The 17,454-nt window shown below is 32.4% G+C and overlaps 2 protein-coding genes across 2 annotated transcripts; one reads left to right on the forward strand and one right to left on the reverse strand.

Annotated features, from left to right (window-relative positions):
- Positions 1 to 1,995: 1,995 nt before the first annotated feature.
- LOC25484614 (putative disease resistance protein RGA3) lies at positions 1,996 to 6,286 on the forward strand. The gene is made up of 2 exons (XM_013613476.3): positions 1,996 to 4,640; positions 5,953 to 6,286. The coding sequence occupies exon 1, from the start codon at positions 2,062 to 2,064 to the stop codon at positions 4,603 to 4,605; it is 2,544 nt and encodes an 847-aa protein (XP_013468930.3). The 5' UTR covers positions 1,996 to 2,061; the 3' UTR covers positions 4,606 to 4,640; positions 5,953 to 6,286.
- Positions 6,287 to 15,021: 8,735 nt separating this feature from the next.
- Positions 15,022 to 17,454, reverse strand: LOC11425629 (subtilisin-like protease SBT3). The gene has a single exon (XM_003590818.4). The coding sequence runs from the start codon at positions 17,430 to 17,432 to the stop codon at positions 15,132 to 15,134; it is 2,301 nt and encodes a 766-aa protein (XP_003590866.2). The 5' UTR covers positions 17,433 to 17,454; the 3' UTR covers positions 15,022 to 15,131.

Below are 17,454 nucleotides of genomic sequence, written 5' to 3' on the forward strand. Positions count from 1 at the left end.
ATTATTAACATATAGACGGGTACTCCATGCCCGTCTATCTTATATTTTTATTACGCCAACGCGTGAAAATTATAAACAACACTCCCTCCCACTGAATTTGTAAAAAATAATAAACACGTGCATTTGTGACAAATTCCCTCCTCCTGAATTTTGTTCTAATTTATTGACTTTTTACATTGATATTTTTGAAAGTATCATTGCAACCCAATCATATAAATGTAATATAATTTAGATTCATAGGTTAATAATAAACCATATATACTCAAATTGAGTACATAGGTAATTACCCCCTAAATTGTAAGTTTCGTCAATTATCCCCTTGAAATTAACAAAACTTCAATTACCTCCCTAAAATTGCACAACGTTAAATCAATTTACTCCCTCCGTCAAATTCTTATGTTAGTTAGTACGATGTTTTGCAAATACACACCCTGAAGTTTTGCACTTATGTGCAAAATGCCCCCAAACTTAAAAATTTATATATATTTTTTCTTATCCTTATCTCAAAAGATATTAAAGACAAACAATTAACAGTTAACTTTAATACTTTAAACTCTACCTTTTTAGCTTTTTATTTTTTGAAAAAACCCATGTATTTTATTAATAAACTATTCAACTTACAAGGTGTACCAAGAATAAAAACATGAGTACAAATATGAACAACAAACTAAACAATTAATCTTAACTTATTTGATTATGCAAATGATTGATCCGCTAATTGTTTTTTTAATCCCATTAATCATCAAAAGAAATAAGGAGGCAAAGGTGCAATCTTTTTTCCATCTGCGTCTCATAAGCTTGCATGAAGCACATGGTGAATTTCCATCCATTTTTTTCTTCAAAAGAAAATTATAAAACAAAAGAAACAAAGAAAGTTTATAGAAGACAAAACAAAGGAACATAACATACAATGTTAGCAAAATGTTGCAGGTACCTCTTGCTTTTTTTTAGTGTTTCTTTTAATTTCTTTGATGATTAATGGGATTATAAAAATAACTAGCGGATCAATCATTTGCATAATCAAATAAGTCAAAATAAGTTGTTTATTTTGTTGTTCTGTTTTGTACTCATGTTCTTATTCATGGTACACATTCTAGGTTGAATAGTTTGTTAATAAAATACATGGGTTTTTTTTAAAAAAAAAAAAAAAAAGCCAAGATTGCAGAGCTTAAAGTATTAAAGTTAACCGTTAAGTGTTTGCCTTTAATATCTTTTGAGACAAGAATAAGAAAAAAAATATATAAATTTTCAAGTTCGGGGGGCATTTTGCACATAAGTGCAAAACTTCATGGGGATATTTGCAAAACGTCATGTTGATTAATAGAAGAATTTGACAGAGGGGGTAAATTGATCAAGGTTATGCAATTTCAAGAGGGTAATTGATGAAACTTATAATTTCAGGGGGGGTAATTGTCTATTTGCTCTATATAAATTGTTATAAAAATGCTACACCCTCCGGTCACTAATATAAACAAAAATTTTATTTTTAGATTCATTCATTAAATGAACGCATGTATCATTTAATGAATGAATCTAAAAATAAAACTTTTGCTTATATTAGTGACCGGATGGTGTATCATTTAAATTCTAAGAGATTTGTGCATCATATAGGTTGGCGATCTAGTTTGTTTTGACACGTTGAAGATGTATAAAGGTGGTGGACCACCTAAGGTGGTACATATATCATCACTCTAACAAAAAAATAGTGTTATTTGGACAACTATTTAGTTGATAACTTATGAAATAGCCATAAATTTATAAATAAAAAGTAGATATTTACACGAAAACCAAAACAATAAAGAGATAAAGGTAAAGATAAAATAAAAATATTATGTGAGTATGAGAGATAAAATTATCATAAAATGATTGCAAAAATATCATTTTTCAACAAAAATTGTGGGACATGCTAAGGAGGTTATTTTGGTAATCTCAATGCAAGGTGTGTGTACTATGTAGGATAGATAAGGAGTAACTTTCATGCATTGCATTGACCAAACCGTGTACGCAATTTCTCTTCTTATCTTATCTTCTCCAGATCTGATAAGTGAAATCCGTCAAAACATGGCTGAATCGCTCCTCTTCGGCCTTGCAGAGTCGTTCATTGTGAAACTAGCTTCTAGTGCTGTTAAACAAGCTTCTCTTGCGCTTGGCGTCTACCAAGATTTGCAAGAAATCAGAGACACCATTTCATTCATCAAAGCAGTGCTGCTGGATGCTGAGAAAAAGCAGCATCAAAACCAGGAGCTTCGTGAATGGATGAGACAGATTAAGCGCATCTTCTCCAAAGCCGAAGACATTATCGACGATTTTGAGTGCGAGGCACTGCAGAAACAAGTCGTCAACACTTCCGGCAGTAGGAGAAAGAAGGTACGGCGTTTCTTATCAAGTTCTAATCCTATTGTTTACCGCCTTAAAATTGCGCATCGTATCCAACATATCAAAGAGAGCTTGAATAAGGTTGCAGAAATTAGAGATAAATTTGGCCTTCACATCAAAGAGAGTGATGATCGTGTTGTGCAAAGACGGGAAACTCATTCTCATGTAAATGATTCTGATGTGATAGGAAGGGAACAAGATAAACAGAAAATTGTAGAACTCTTATTCGACGATAGTGATGATAAAAATCTATCTGTTGTTGCTATTGTGGGACTTGGAGGTATGGGAAAGACTACACTTGCAAAAGTTGTGTTTAATGATAAGAGTGTAGTTGACTCTTTTCCATTAAAGATGTGGATATGCGTCTCGGATGATTTTGATGTTAAGAATCTGCTTGTTAAGATTATTGGATCTGCTCCTGACCAAAATCACCAGGAGAACATTAAAAACTTTAGTTTGGAGCAACTGAAAAATCGTCTTAGAGACATACTTGCTGGTCAAAAGTTCTTACTTGTTTTGGACGATGTGTGGAATGAGGATCGTGTCAAATGGGAAGAATTTAGGGGTTTAATACCAGCAGGTGCTCAAGGAAGTAAAGTACTAGTGACTTCACGTAGCGACACGGTAGCTAACATGATGGGCACTTACACTTCTTACAATTTGCAAGGGCTTTCTAAAGAGGACTCATTGTCTGTATTTGTAAAATGGGCTTTTAAAGAGGGAGAAGAGAGTAAACATCCTGAACTAATGGAGATTGGAAAAGATATTGTGCTTAAATGTGGAGGGCTTCCATTGGCCCTAAGGACATTGGGGAGTTCGCTGTTCTTAAAAGTTGATATACAAGAGTGGAAGTTTGTTAGGGACAATGAGATTTGGAATTTACCGCAAAAAGACGAGGACATTTTACCAGCAATCAAATTAAGTTATGATCAATTACCTTCTTATTTAAAACAGTGTTTTGCTTGCTTCTCCCTCTTTGAAAAAGACTTCCATTTCAACAGTTTTCATACAATTGTACTCTGGGAGGCACTTGGTTTTCTTCAATCACCAAACAAGGGTGACACTTTGAAAGATATTGGCAACAAGTTTTTAAAAGAGCTACGGTCAAGATCTTTTCTTCAAGATTTTATTGACTATGGTTATGCTTGCAAATTCAAATTGCACGATCTAGTGCATGACCTTGCATTGTATGTTTCAAGAGACGAGTTTCAATTGTTGAACTCCCATAGTGACAATATATCTGAAAATGCCTTACATTTGTCATTTACTAAAAATTATTTGTTTGGAAAAACTCCACTTCCCAGAGGTTTGAGAACCATACTTTTCCCAGTCGGAGTCAACAACGAAGCTTTCTTGAATACTTTGGTATCAAGGTGCACATGCTTGCGGGTTTTGCAAATAAATAATTCTGGATATGAGAGCTTGCCTAGCTCCATTGGTAAATTAAAACACTTGAGATATCTCAATCTTGAAGATAATGAAAAACTCAAGAGCGTCCCTGATTCAGTGTGCAAACTCCAAAATTTAATAAATTTGGACCTCAGTGGATGCATAAAGCTACAAGAATTGCCCAATGGAATAGGAAACTTAATCAGTCTACAACAACTACATATAACCACATTGCAATCTAAATTTCCAGACAATGAGATTGCAAAATTGACTTTTCTAGAAATATTAACGCTTGTTGATTGTGACAACTTGGAGTCATTGTTTGAAGGAATAGAAGAACTTCCGAGTCTTAAATTTTTGGATATTTATTCTTGTAAGAGTCTAAGGTCAGTGCCTCTTCATGTCATTCCAAACTTAGAGAGTTTGTCTATTGGTAACTGCTATAGGTTGAATTTGTCGATGGGCCATGACAACCAAATTGCCAAGTTAAGGTTAAAGTTATTGGCTCTCGAATCTTTGCCACAACTGCTGGCTTTTCCTGAGTGGCTGCAAGGATCTGTGAACACATTACAGTCCTTGGTAATTGTTGATTGTGACCATCTTAAGGATCTTCCTGAGTGGCTGTCAACTATGATTTATCTCAAAACACTTTCAATCCAAGATTGTCCAACACTGCTTTCGCTCCCAGATGGTGTGCATCACCTCCGAAACCTTGAATATTTGAAAATTAAAGGTTGTCCTGAATTGTGTAGAAGATACGAAACAAAAGTTGGACAGGATTGGCCCAAGATATCACACATCAAACAAGTTATTATTGAATCACCCGAGCTAGAAGATTAGATGGAATTCATGGGTATCAAAATCAAAATTTGAAGGTACTTATTTTCTCTTGTTTTTATTATCATTTATTGTTGAATAAGCCATCAACTTGGTCTATAAATTATCACTGTCTCTCTAATTTAATCCCTAAAATAATATAGTCCTGAAGATCTTAATTGCAAGGAATAATTTAACGGACTTATATACTTGTATACTTTACAAACTAATTATATTTACATGCTTTAACAAGATTGTACTAAAAAAAATATGGAAAATGTTAACAAGTGTCTCGGAGGCGCTGGTTAAGAGAATAAATATAGTAATTTTTGCATTGAAAGATGTGTAATCAATGCATTAAAAGTTTAAAAAGTTTCTTTTTTGAGTTGCAATTTCTTCTTTTGGCTTCCTTAACTAGTATCTCTGTAACACTAGCTAATATGACCCATTTTATTTACATGCTTTAGAGACTAAATTAAAGTGGAATTAATTGTTTGAAGATTAAATTGATGGTTTATTCAATTATTGTCTAGAAGATTGTCGTTTTTAAAATCTAAGGGAAGTGATTTTCTTATCTATATGCTTTAATGTTTATGTTTGTATAATAAATAGTAAATTCTAGCATTTATAATATTTTCAATATCAACAGTTTATTCATATTTCATTCTATTTTCTTGTGTTATTGTTGATATCGTGACAAAGTAACATAAGAATAAGAATGAAAATAGAATATGATTTGTTAGAAGATTATATATATTTTTTATTTTGATAATATGTACTACCTCTATTCCTAGGATCATTTTGATAAAATCATGGAAATTAAAAAAAATATGTAAAATAAATAAGGGTATGTTGGTAAAGAAATAATTAATGTAGTTGAAAATAACCAGAGTCTTTTAAAAAAGGACAAATTTTTTTTTTTCAAAAGGATCTTATAATTAAGGACGGAGGTATTATTATTATTATTATTATTATTATTATTATTATTATTATTATTTTGCAAATTGTGATCTTTATAATTATATATTAACTAAGAGTAATCAATGCATATTTCTTTCAAGTATTTTACATGTTTATAAGTTTTATTATAAATTTTTTGTTTACGTATCTTATCCTAAATTTTAAAAAATTCACTTATCTGGTATTGTATTGTACTTGCAGTTATACCATGTATCTGGGTTTCATAGCGGTAGATAATGCATTCATCCCTCTTATGTAATCAAATTGAGTTTAAAATGGGCAACTAACTTGTACCAAAAAAAAAAAAAATTGGGCAACTAACTATAGTTTAAAATCATTTCCTTTTACTAATAAACTATTAGATTTAAATTAGTGAATGTCGAATTGACAATAATTTATGGACTTTTGCAGATAATGGATTGCATGCGAGAAAAAAACCGTGTTGTACGTAGCTAACTGGTGCATTAAATGATTTGCAAGAATCCAGGGTTTGGAAATCCTTCACTGGTTGCAATCTTGCAATGTGATACCCCAAGCTTCACTGATTGCTTCTGTTCTGCACTTTGCATCGCATGTTGGAACTTGACCATCAACGTTGTGTTTTTTCTTGTTTGATGAATGTACTTCGAGTTTTATACACTTGTGTTTAGGATTGGATATTTTATTTTAGTTCAAAAAAATAAAAAAACTTGAAAGACCTGCATAATTTGTACTTTTATTTATTTCATTTGATCGATTTTAAGTATCTCTTTAGTAGCCTGTCAATTCACTCATAATTTTTTTTCAGATTTCATCACCACAATCACAATTGGGCGTGGATCCATTTGTTGTGGCATTCAAATTCATCGAAACATTAGTTAATTCATACTTCCTCAGTTTCAAAATATAAATAATATTTACTTTTTAGGTTCATTCATTTAATAATGTATGTAATTCATATGGACCACATACATCATTAAATCAATGAACTTAAAAAGTGAATTTTGCTTATATTTTGAAACGGATTGAGTATTCAACTCACTTTCAACTTAGATTAATTATATTAAAATCAATTCTATCAGAATCAATTCTCTCAGTCACCGAACCACGCTAAATAAGGTGAATAGTTGTTGGAATATATGGATCACTTACTATGTTGATGCTTCTACGAGAGACATATATTATTTTTTATATAAAAAATAATTAAATTAACGCACTACCCGAACAAACGAATGATCATTATAATCACTAGCGTCCAAATGAGCACGTGTCAGTCTGTCCGCTCTTTTCTACTGCACTAACGTGTGTATATATTTCATTATATTTTTTATATATATAAATTAATATATAGTATATCATACACAAATATAATTTAGTTAACACACGTAGAAAAACAACAAAATTGAGATCTGAATTAAAATTGAAATAAAACATAGTACTAACATAACCTTAGCCTATTCTGAAAATCCTGTGAGACATCAATGTTATCCAAATCTTTCAAACTCTAACTAACGCCATCACATTCTTGAAAAACGAAATTCATATGCCATGAAAAATAAGATTGAGTATACGTAGCGATCTTTCTTTTTGTCACGAAAATAGAGATGTTTCAACAATCCTTATCCTTATTATCTAATCCTAAACTACAATGCACACAACAATTGCAAAACCCTAATCCTTGGCTTTGAGCGGGAAAATTCTGATTTAACCATATTTAATGGCATTTTTGAATTTCAAATCATGTACCCTTTTGAAATGTGTGCATATGTGCCTAATTAATGCAAATTTTGAAATTCAAATATCCCACCACTTGGAATTGTGCTCGCTTCTTTCCAAGGCATGCAGTTACCCACTCCACTTCTCAATGCAAAGGCATCTGAACAAACCTATTTCCTTGCATTTTGCTCTCACTCCCTCTCTCTCACTCCCCTCTCACACCCATTTTTCTCTAATCAGAAAAAGTCAGCGATTTTCAATCCCTCTTCTCTTCTCTCTCACTCCAATTTTCTCTCTAAAAAAAAAAGCCTCACCAAGGCAAAAAGCATCTTCAAGTCGTTTTCTTTTCATTGTTTCTCGCGTAGCTCTTCGTGTCTTAGTTTCTCGCATAGCTCTTCGTGTCTTAGTTTGGGTGTTCTCTTCATCGCCGGTCAGCCTCACCAAGGCAATAAGCATCTTCAAGTTTTATTGAAAGAGAATGCTTCTATATATGCAACAAAATTTTCAAGACCTTCGATCCCTCGGTATGCGTTTTCAGTTTCGTTACGTTTTGATTGATTTTGATTTCGCGATTAGGGTTTTGGTATCACCGGTGTTGTTTTGATTGATTTTTCCGATTTGATAGGAAAGGAGCTTGAAGAAGGTGAAGTTCTCAGTGAATCGCACTGTCGCGGAAGGTTTTTCTTTTCATCAACAATCTTCTCTCTCGTTCTCTGCTCTTCTCCTCTCTCATTGACTTTTTGTATTAAACTACCTATACATGTTGTGATAAGCTTTAAAGAATGTAATCCAAAGTTTGTTCTTGCTATGAAATTTTCCATTGAAAAACTGCCACTCATGTTTATTTGTATCCTATTATTCCTACTCCATGAGTATCTTGACATCATGAGCCACTATCATCACGATAATGGGTGTGAATAACTAATATGAAATATAGTTCCATTAGATGTAAATTTGCACAACAAGTATTGTCAATGTTATGATAAAATAGTGTGCAAATAAAAAAACTTTACATAAAGTGATAAAGATTGTCTTTTGAGAAAATAGTGATAGTTTTGGTATACTTTGTCGAGGTGGTTTCTGTTTTTTGTGGTCTGTTCTCGAAGGGCAGCAGGCTGCAGTGCCTCTTTGTTGGCTGCCTCTTTGTTGGTTTCTGTTTCTGTCACTAGGAATCATTGTGATGTTGGTGTTTTAGGGGCTGCACCTCTTTTGTTTTGTGCCTAGCCTTTTTCTTTTGTTTTCTTTTCGTAATCAAGGGGAAGACGTATGCGTTTGGTTTGTGTTTTATAGGACCCTCATGTTGTTTATAGCTCACTGGTGTCCTTTTTAATGCAAATAAATAAATAAACTTTACATAAATTGATAAAGATTGTCCTTTGAGAAAATAGTGATAGTTTTGGTGGACTTTGTCGAAGTGGTTTATGTTTTTTGTGGTGTGCTCTCGAGGGACAACAGGCTGTGTGGTGCCTCTGTGTTGGCTGGGTGAGGGTGCTGCTATTTCAGGTAATTAATTTCAACAAAAGAGACCAATTGGCTATTTAATTTTACATATTGATAGTAAGCTATGTTACAGAATGTTAATTATGTTAATATCAATAAGTTAGTTATACATTAATTAGGTGATTTGTCCCTATAGATACTATACTTTATTATTCATTTTACATCTTTTATCCGAATGACTCCTTACAAGTTTTACTCACTCTCAGGCTTCCAAATCTCTATTAATCATTTCTCTTGAAATCCTCTGATTACTAAGAAGCTAATCATGTGTTAAATTATTATGACAGCGGAGACCAAGATTTCGTTGTGCCATTGCTAGGTTCTCGAACACTCATTCGTGAACTAGCTGATCTTCTGAAGTTCTAGATTACAGTCCCATATGGAGCTTGGTTCCGCAAAGGCCAGATAATTATATTTTTTTTAACAGTTTAACCATTTTCTGCATTTCGAAAAATAAGTTCAGTATTCTGTAGTATGGTTATGCATATTTTGGTCCCAATTACATATTGCTTGACAATATGTAATTACTTTTAACATATGGTTTTGGTGTTTGAAAGGAACATATGAATCTGTTATAATTTTTCATTATGTGGTAGGAACATATGAAACTACTAGGCTACTAATGGAATCACATTGCAAATGGGCATACTTATGGAATCACGTTGTAAGCTACTAAGCTTTGATTGTGGAACGTATGAAGGCAGAGTGACATCTGATAACGATCAGAATCAAAGCTACTAAGCTTAGATTGTGGCTTCTAGGGGCAGAGGAAAATGAGGAAGAAAAAGCACAATCAATTACAATCTGCTCTACATGTATAATGTTTTCCATATTCGAATTATTTCAAATTGCAAGTAATTTAAATTGAGTTTTAAGGTAGTTTTCTTTGACTGCAAATATAAGGGCTTATTTCACAAGGTTATACTTACATGTGTATATTCACTATTGAAGCTTATTTTGAGTTTCCGTGATGACTTACTTTATCGAAATCACGGTGTGCCGCCGCGATTTCGAAAAAGTTATAGGGTGCAGCTTTTACAATAACTAAAAATTAACTAATGATTTGCCTGAAGTTTCTAATTCTTTTTACTGGTCCGATTACAGTCTCTCTCTGATGATTTTCTACAACTATCAGATTTGATTGAATCAACTAAGGTTAATTATTTTGTCCATAATTTTTGCAAGATAACTCTTCGGTCTACTGTTTTAGGTCAAAATTAATTTATTTTGTGTATAGAACAATAGTTATGCAGACCACCCATTTCAATAGGATAATGTCAAAATTAATTTATGCAGACCATCCATTTCAATAATCAATAATGTTTGTTTGGGTTTGTTTGTATAATAGCAGGTTTTTTAAGATTTGTTTTGTGTATAATGTGTCATTTCACTCCACGTAGCTAATCTTAGTGTTTGTTCATGAATAGAAAGTGGCTCATAAAACAATTTAAGGGTTCGATTGTTCTATATTATTTTTGCTCATCTCTCTTAGTGTTTGAAATTAGTTCAAAGAGTGGTCTAAAAATTCTGCTAACATATGAGGATGACGCTTGCATTGATAGTTTTCTAAAAAAAAAAAAAAAACCGCATTGTATACACATAAATTCCTTGAAATATAATTGTATACACAACGTACACTACATACGAGGTCAACTTTACGTTGCAATATCCAAGGAGACCTCCAGGAATGGGTTGAAGATTTTAATGACTGATGAGATGAGAATAGTAAAAGCATGAATAACACTTCAAATGTAGTTATAAGGAGATTTTCTGCAATCTACTGATTTAAGGTATTTTTTTAATGTATTTTTTTTAGAAACAATTTATTTTGTACCGCAAGCATATTTAATTTCAATACATTTGCATGTTTTGTTTCCAATCGAGATGACCCGTGCGACAGCACGGGTGGATGGTCTAGTAATGATAGTTGGACACCCTATTTTTTTAACACTTATTCAATGTTTCTTTCCTTTTTTTTTTTCTTCATCTCTCGTTTCATCACATCATCAACTTTATAACACTATTCTCTCTATTTCTTTATCTTTTTTTTAGGCTTAAGTGCAGTTTTGCCACCTCTATTTTAACTGAATCTGAATTTTATCCTCTATTTTAAAATTCGGAATATTACCCCCCCCAATTTAATGTTTTTCAGAATTTTGCCCCCCCACCACATTAGAGTGCATTTTGGCTGATGTGGCAATGATGATATGGATTTTAAAATTTTATCTTATTATCGACCTAATTCATTATTTAAATTAAATATTTTTAATTACAAAATTTAAATAATTTTTTAAAAAAATGAAAAAAAAAAACTTTGAAAAATACAATAAAATGCAGGAAAAATACTAAAATAACTTTTTCTAAAAAATCGAAAAAAAAATACCATAAAATGCAAAAAAAAAAAAAATCTGAAAAATAGAGATAAAACGTAGGGAAAAAAATCAGAATAAACGAAAAAAAAATCCATTAAAAAAGGAAGAAAGGATTGGAAAGGATTTTTGTACGCAAATATAAGGAAAATGTTTTGAAGGAAATATAAGGAAAATTATTATTATTATTATTTTAAGTTACATTTTTTATTTATTATCTTTTTTTTAATTCAGAATATTTTATATAGATAGTTTAAATAGGTGGATATTTTTTTAATATTATTTAAGCCACATCAGCCAACTCTTGGAAATTTTTAAATTGGAGGGGTGAAATTCCAATTTTTAAAATAGGTGGGCCAAAATTCCAAAAATCATTAAACTGGGGTAAAATTCCGAGTTTTAAAATATGGGGTAAAATCCCGATTCAGTCAAAACAGGGGGGACAAAATTGCACTTAAGCCTTCTTTTTCTTTTTATATGTCAACCTATCACATATATCAAAATTATTTATGAAAATATTTGAAAAAGATAAGAAAGGTTGAATCAATGCACTAACCTTAGCAACTATGGGATGATATGTAACAATATTGTCCGTCCTTGCTTGTTCAAAAAAAATATCATTCGTCCTTTGTCAATCTTATAGTTTTCTTCACCCGTTTTTATATGTCAGATTAATGCGCACTGTAAAAAAGAAATTAATACATACATAATAGTTAAACTCGTGAAAAATGATGCCAAATCATGCCACTGATGGAGTCAAGGAGATTGGTGCATTATCAATCTTCATTCCATCATCAACTTCTTTCTGCATAATATTTAAGTTCCCTTTGATAAGTAAATAGATGGAAAGAGTGGATAAAAACATGTTAGACTAACCATTGATTTTTGAAAATAAGTCAATTGTATTGAATCTTACCGGACAGCTCTATGCTTTTGATAATGCTGGACAATTCTATGTTATAGTCACTTCAGAAGAAAAATGATGGGATGCAATAAGCAATAAAATATATACACGAACCATAAGGTTAATTTCTACCATCTTAATTCAAAAAACAAATAAATTTACCACCCATCTTACATATTTGAATATTGCAATAATCAAATTAAATTGAATAAAATTTAAACTATTTGAGTCGAAATGCTCCAAAATCAAATCAAATAAATAATAAAAAGAGAAGTACAAAATTAAAACAAATTACTAATTGTCATCCTTCCCATCGTTTAAGCGCTGAGATCATACGCAAGCAGGGACCGAAAGTTGGAAAAAACGCAGTCTTAGTTTTATGTTCCCACTACAAAGGGTGACTATCTTCTAGGTCTAATTTTTGTCGCCAACACCTTCATCTTCTATTCTTCATCCGCCTTCTGTCTCTCATATGGTTGATTGTTTCCCTTTTCCTTAATGCACCCTCTCTACCTTTCATACGGGTTGAGTTTCTTATTTCTCACTTTGGTCGCTATTCCTCTTCTTTGATATGTTGATGGGTTATCCCTCACATAATATCACCGTTACAGGCATAGGCCTCCAGTTTACCATTAACAGAGCCACTGAAAAAGGAAAAAAGAAAAATTAACACATAATTTCATCTATGAATTATCTACACAAAATTTGAACGAAAACATTGAAAACGAAGTAGAGATATAGAGAAATGATGAGATAAAGAAATAGGTGATATAGAAGAATAAGTAAGAAAGTTAAAATTGGAGTGAATATGCATGCATGGTGGCAAAATGAACTACCTGATATGTTTCTCCACATTGTGCATTTCGTTTCCTTCCTTTTCGTTGGAAATGTGAAGCACTGATAATATTAACTACTATTTTATTCAATCGTTCTGAATATTAAGTTGGGGTAATGGTGTTTTACCCCGTAATATAGGTCATTTTTGGTTTTACACTCTGTAAAAAAAAAATTGATTTACCTCCCTGTAAAATATTTTTGTTAATAGGTCATTTAAAATCCAGAATTTCTGAAGAAAAAAAAATAAAAAATTGATTTTTGAATAAACTATTAGGGGGGTAAATCAAAACAAAAATATTTTACAGGGGGTAAATAAAAAAAAATATTTTACAGAGTGTAAAACCAAAAATGACCTATATTACAGGGGGTAAAGCACTATTAACCCTATTAAGTTTAAACGAGTTTTTGATTATACCAATGACAAATTTGTAGATAAGGAAACTACCATAAATCAATTATAACAGGGCATTTTTGGAAGAGAAAGAAGGCCAAACGAAAGCAAAGTTTTCCATGTAGTGCATACGATCTAATGATAAGAAAACTTCAATTTAACTATAGGGAAAACACGTTCAAAAGATCCGTGTTGGTTTGTAAGATTAGTCAATAATACTTAAAGTCGTCTGAGATGTTACAAGTGGTATCAGAGCAGATCTCTCTCAGTACGATGTTGTTCGAGGACGAGCCAAGCAGAAGTTTGTGGGCATGTAATGCACAAGACTAAAGAGGGCGGAAAGTGGTCGCCGGTGCCAATGCATGACAATGAGCGGAAAGTGGTCGCCGGTGCCAATGCATGACAATGGGCGATTCCCGATAGCTTCTAGGTGAACCAAATTACATAAGAATGAGAGGGATCTTGAGTTCGTGAAGGGTATGCGACTCCATGGTTAAAGGGAGACTTAAAGAATTATTTTGTACTAGATATACCAACAAGATGCATTTTTTTGATAATTCATTCCATTAGAGCTCCACAGTTAAGCGTGTTTAACTTGGAGTAATTGTGTGATGGTGGCCATCTGAAAATTTCTTGAAAAGAGTATGAGTGAGGACAAAATACGCGGGAAAGACTCGTATTGATTTGTGGGGTCAGTTGACAATACTTAAAGTTATCTACTTTGTTACACATTTGATAAAAAAAAAAAAAAAAAACTTTAATCCATTTACCCTGAAATTGCATATACTGACTAAGAGGCCGTTTGTTATAGTTTTTTTTAAGAATTTAAAAAAAAAAATCAATTTAAAAAAGCAAAATCTAAAAAAAAAAATTATAATAGTTTAAAATGAATGAGAAATTGTTAAGAGTAGTTTATCAAAAGATATATATTTTTATAAAGGAGAGAGAAAATAAGAGTCATAAGATTGAGATAATTTTTAACAAAAAAATCTTTTTTTAAGGAAAAAAATCTATTTTATATAGCTATATCTAAACAAAATAAATTATTATTTAAAAATGAAATTTTTATTATGATAAACAAACACAAAATATATTTTGACCATTTTATGAAATTTTTAAAAAATAATCTCTAAATTACCGAATATCAAAATTATTTTTTTTTAATCCAATAACAAAATCATAATTAAATACTAAATAACAAACGACATTCCAAAAACTGTAGCCCATAAGATTGCACGTGACACTATTCAATAAGAATGTTTGACTGTAATGATAATTTCCTTAAAAGTTACACATAATATGGTCATTGATAGGTTAAGAAAGTAAACAAATGCACGTTATAAAATTAAACTCTTTCATGGTAGTGTAAAGAAAAATACTTTGTCAATCAATTATAGTAATTCGATTATTAGAAATGTCTGACTTTAACTATAATTTTAATTTATTAAAAATTACACATGAAATATATTGGGATTGGGAGTGGAAAAAATTTAACACAAAAAGTGTATGAAAATTGAAGTGGTTAAACTATTTCCTAGAGTGACTACATATATTGGGATTGTATTTACCAAGCTACTATGAATGATATGATATGATACTATATTTATATGTTTGTTTGTCCAAAAAAGACATCATAGAATGTTGTTCCAAGATGCACATATACTTTGATTCTGTAAAAATAATAAGCGAAGGAAACAAGATCCAATGGCAAGACCCATGTTTGGTGCATAAAAACAACCAAACCAATTCATTGATACCAATGTTTTTGTCAACTTGCACCAATCTTTGTGAATGAGACAACCATCAAATTTTATTAGTTATTTTTTTGTAGTCCCAAAAAGGGGTACACTACAAAATGATGGCTAGAAGAAAAAACCAAAAACTTGAACAACACTCATACAAAAGCACTTGGTGCCACTACAATAGGACTCCTAACATTATGTGCACCACCACCTTGTTCAACCCAAACAATGTCACCAAATAACACATTTAATTCCTTCTTATTCTTCCTCTTATACTTTACAACAAGAGAGTAACTTTGTTTCTCATTCTTAACACTAAATTCTAGCTTCTCAGGAACCACAGTAACAACACAACCCTTTGGTTTTGTCACCTTCACATTGTAACTAGCAGCACCATCTCCAACATTTGTCACAGTCCTCACAAACTTCTGCTCAATTGACCTTGTTTTGTTAGCATATAAAGCAATAAAAGAAGGATAATTAAGATCGGACGAAGGGTTATCGCAATTATATTTTTTCGATCTTGTAATAGTCAAGGTTTGACTATGCGTATAACCAAAATCACAAAGGAGATTAACATAGTCTTGTGGTGTAGCATCATATATTAAACCAGGATCCAATGCTTTGTTAGGATCAATCTGACCAGCTCCCATAGCAAGAGGCGAAGCGAATTGAGATGGATTACCATTGTCCATAATCGGATTTTGCATGTTATCAAATGGATTAGCTGTTGTAACTATTGCTGATCTTATAGCAGCCGAACTCCAATCAGGCTTTGCGGCCTTTAACAAAGCCGCAACGCCTGATACATGAGGACATGACATTGATGTACCTGAAAGTAAATTGTAATTATTCGATAAAAAAATGTTTGTTCCGATTCTAGCTGATGATATAGTCGGAGCAAAAGCAGCTAGAACATAAGAACCAGGTGCCATAATGTCAGGCTTTAAGATTCTTGGATAGCTTTTTGAAGGACCTCTTGAACTGTAATAAGCAGCAGCTGGTGCTGGCTTTGTTCCAACGAATGTTTGTCGAAAATTGATGCTAGCAGTTGGAAATTTAACACTTTTTATGTACTTGATAAGTGCTTTTTTATCTTTTGGACTAATAACAATACTTGGAGAAAAAACTGTTCCTGTTTCAAGCAGTTTTGGATCTTCTGAGATAAAAACAGCACCAACTACACCTGCCCAATTAACATAATTGATTTGGCTAAGAACTGAAACTGATTCCAATTCATCACAAACAATAATCCCTCTTGTTGCAGCTCCACTTAAAAGACTATATGAATCGCACGATGATAAAGTTTTGTTGTAAACAAGTTGAAGATTTTCAACTATAGCATTAGTAGCAGGAAACAAAGTCCAACCAACAATAGTTTCACCACTTCCCAGTTTCAAACTACCAAACGTGCGATCGATTGTACCAGCCGCAACGGTTATAACCCAAGGGATTCCATTGTGTAAAGTACTAAGATGTGGACCTTCATTTCCAGCAGAAGATGAAACAACCACATTTTTTTCCATTGCTGCAAATGAAGCTATTGCAACTGGATCTTCATAAAGTGGAACACTATTAAAACCTAATGAGATTGAGATAACATCAACATTATCATCAATAGCTTGATCCATTCCTGCAAGAACATCAGAAGCTAGACGACCTTCGTCCCAAAGTACTTTATACATTGCAATTCTAGCTTTTGGTGCAATACCTCTAGCTACACCTTTTGCATAACCAAAGAAAGATGCATCTTTGACATAGTTTCCGGCTGCCGTTGATGATGTGTGACTACCATGTCCTTGTGTGTCTCTAGCTGAGTTCATACTGATTTTGACATTTGGTTTTGATGCAATCACACCTTTGTTGAAATATCTAGCTCCAATTAATTTCAAGTTACACATAGAAGTGTTGAAATCTTGTCCTGCTTGACATTTTCCTTTCCATTTTGTTGGGATGTTTTTCGACATGCCATCGTCTTTAAAGCTTTCACTTTCAGGCCAAACACCACTGTCAATAACACCAACAATAACATTTTCTCCTAAATTTGATGCATTCCATAGTCCTTTGGAAGGGTCTAATGAAAGAAACTCAAAGGTGTGTGTTGTGTCTATTGTTGCTGTTCTGTCAGGGTAAGCTGTGACAAAACCATGAGATTTTTTGAGGTTGTCTAACTCTTTTGGTGATAAGACTGCACTGAATCCATGCATGGCATGATTGTAGGTGTACACCAATTTCTTTGATGGATGAACATGATCATCACTTTGTGTTGTTGTGGAATGAAGGGTGGATTCATACCAATTATGATGGCTTGTGAAAACTTGAGGCATGAGAGATTTGTCCATGTGGACTATGTAGGTGGAGGAAGTTTCATCTTTGGCATGGAGAGGGAGTAAAAGAAAAGGAGTGATAATTAGGAACACTAATGGAAGCGAAACATTAAAGTTAGGCTCCATTATGCAGCTAAACAAGAATGAT

This window comes from Medicago truncatula, chromosome 1, assembly GCF_003473485.1.
Source record: "Medicago truncatula cultivar Jemalong A17 chromosome 1, MtrunA17r5.0-ANR, whole genome shotgun sequence".
Lineage (NCBI taxonomy): Eukaryota > Viridiplantae > Streptophyta > Magnoliopsida > Fabales > Fabaceae > Medicago > Medicago truncatula.

What these genes read in the sequence shown, in the direction of transcription:
- LOC11425629 (XM_003590818.4), bottom strand. Translation starts at nt 17,432, where the DNA reads ATGGAGCCTAACTTTAATGTTTCGCTTCCATTAGTGTTCCTAATTATC.
- LOC25484614 (XM_013613476.3), top strand. Translation starts at nt 2,062, where the DNA reads ATGGCTGAATCGCTCCTCTTCGGCCTTGCAGAGTCGTTCATTGTGAAA.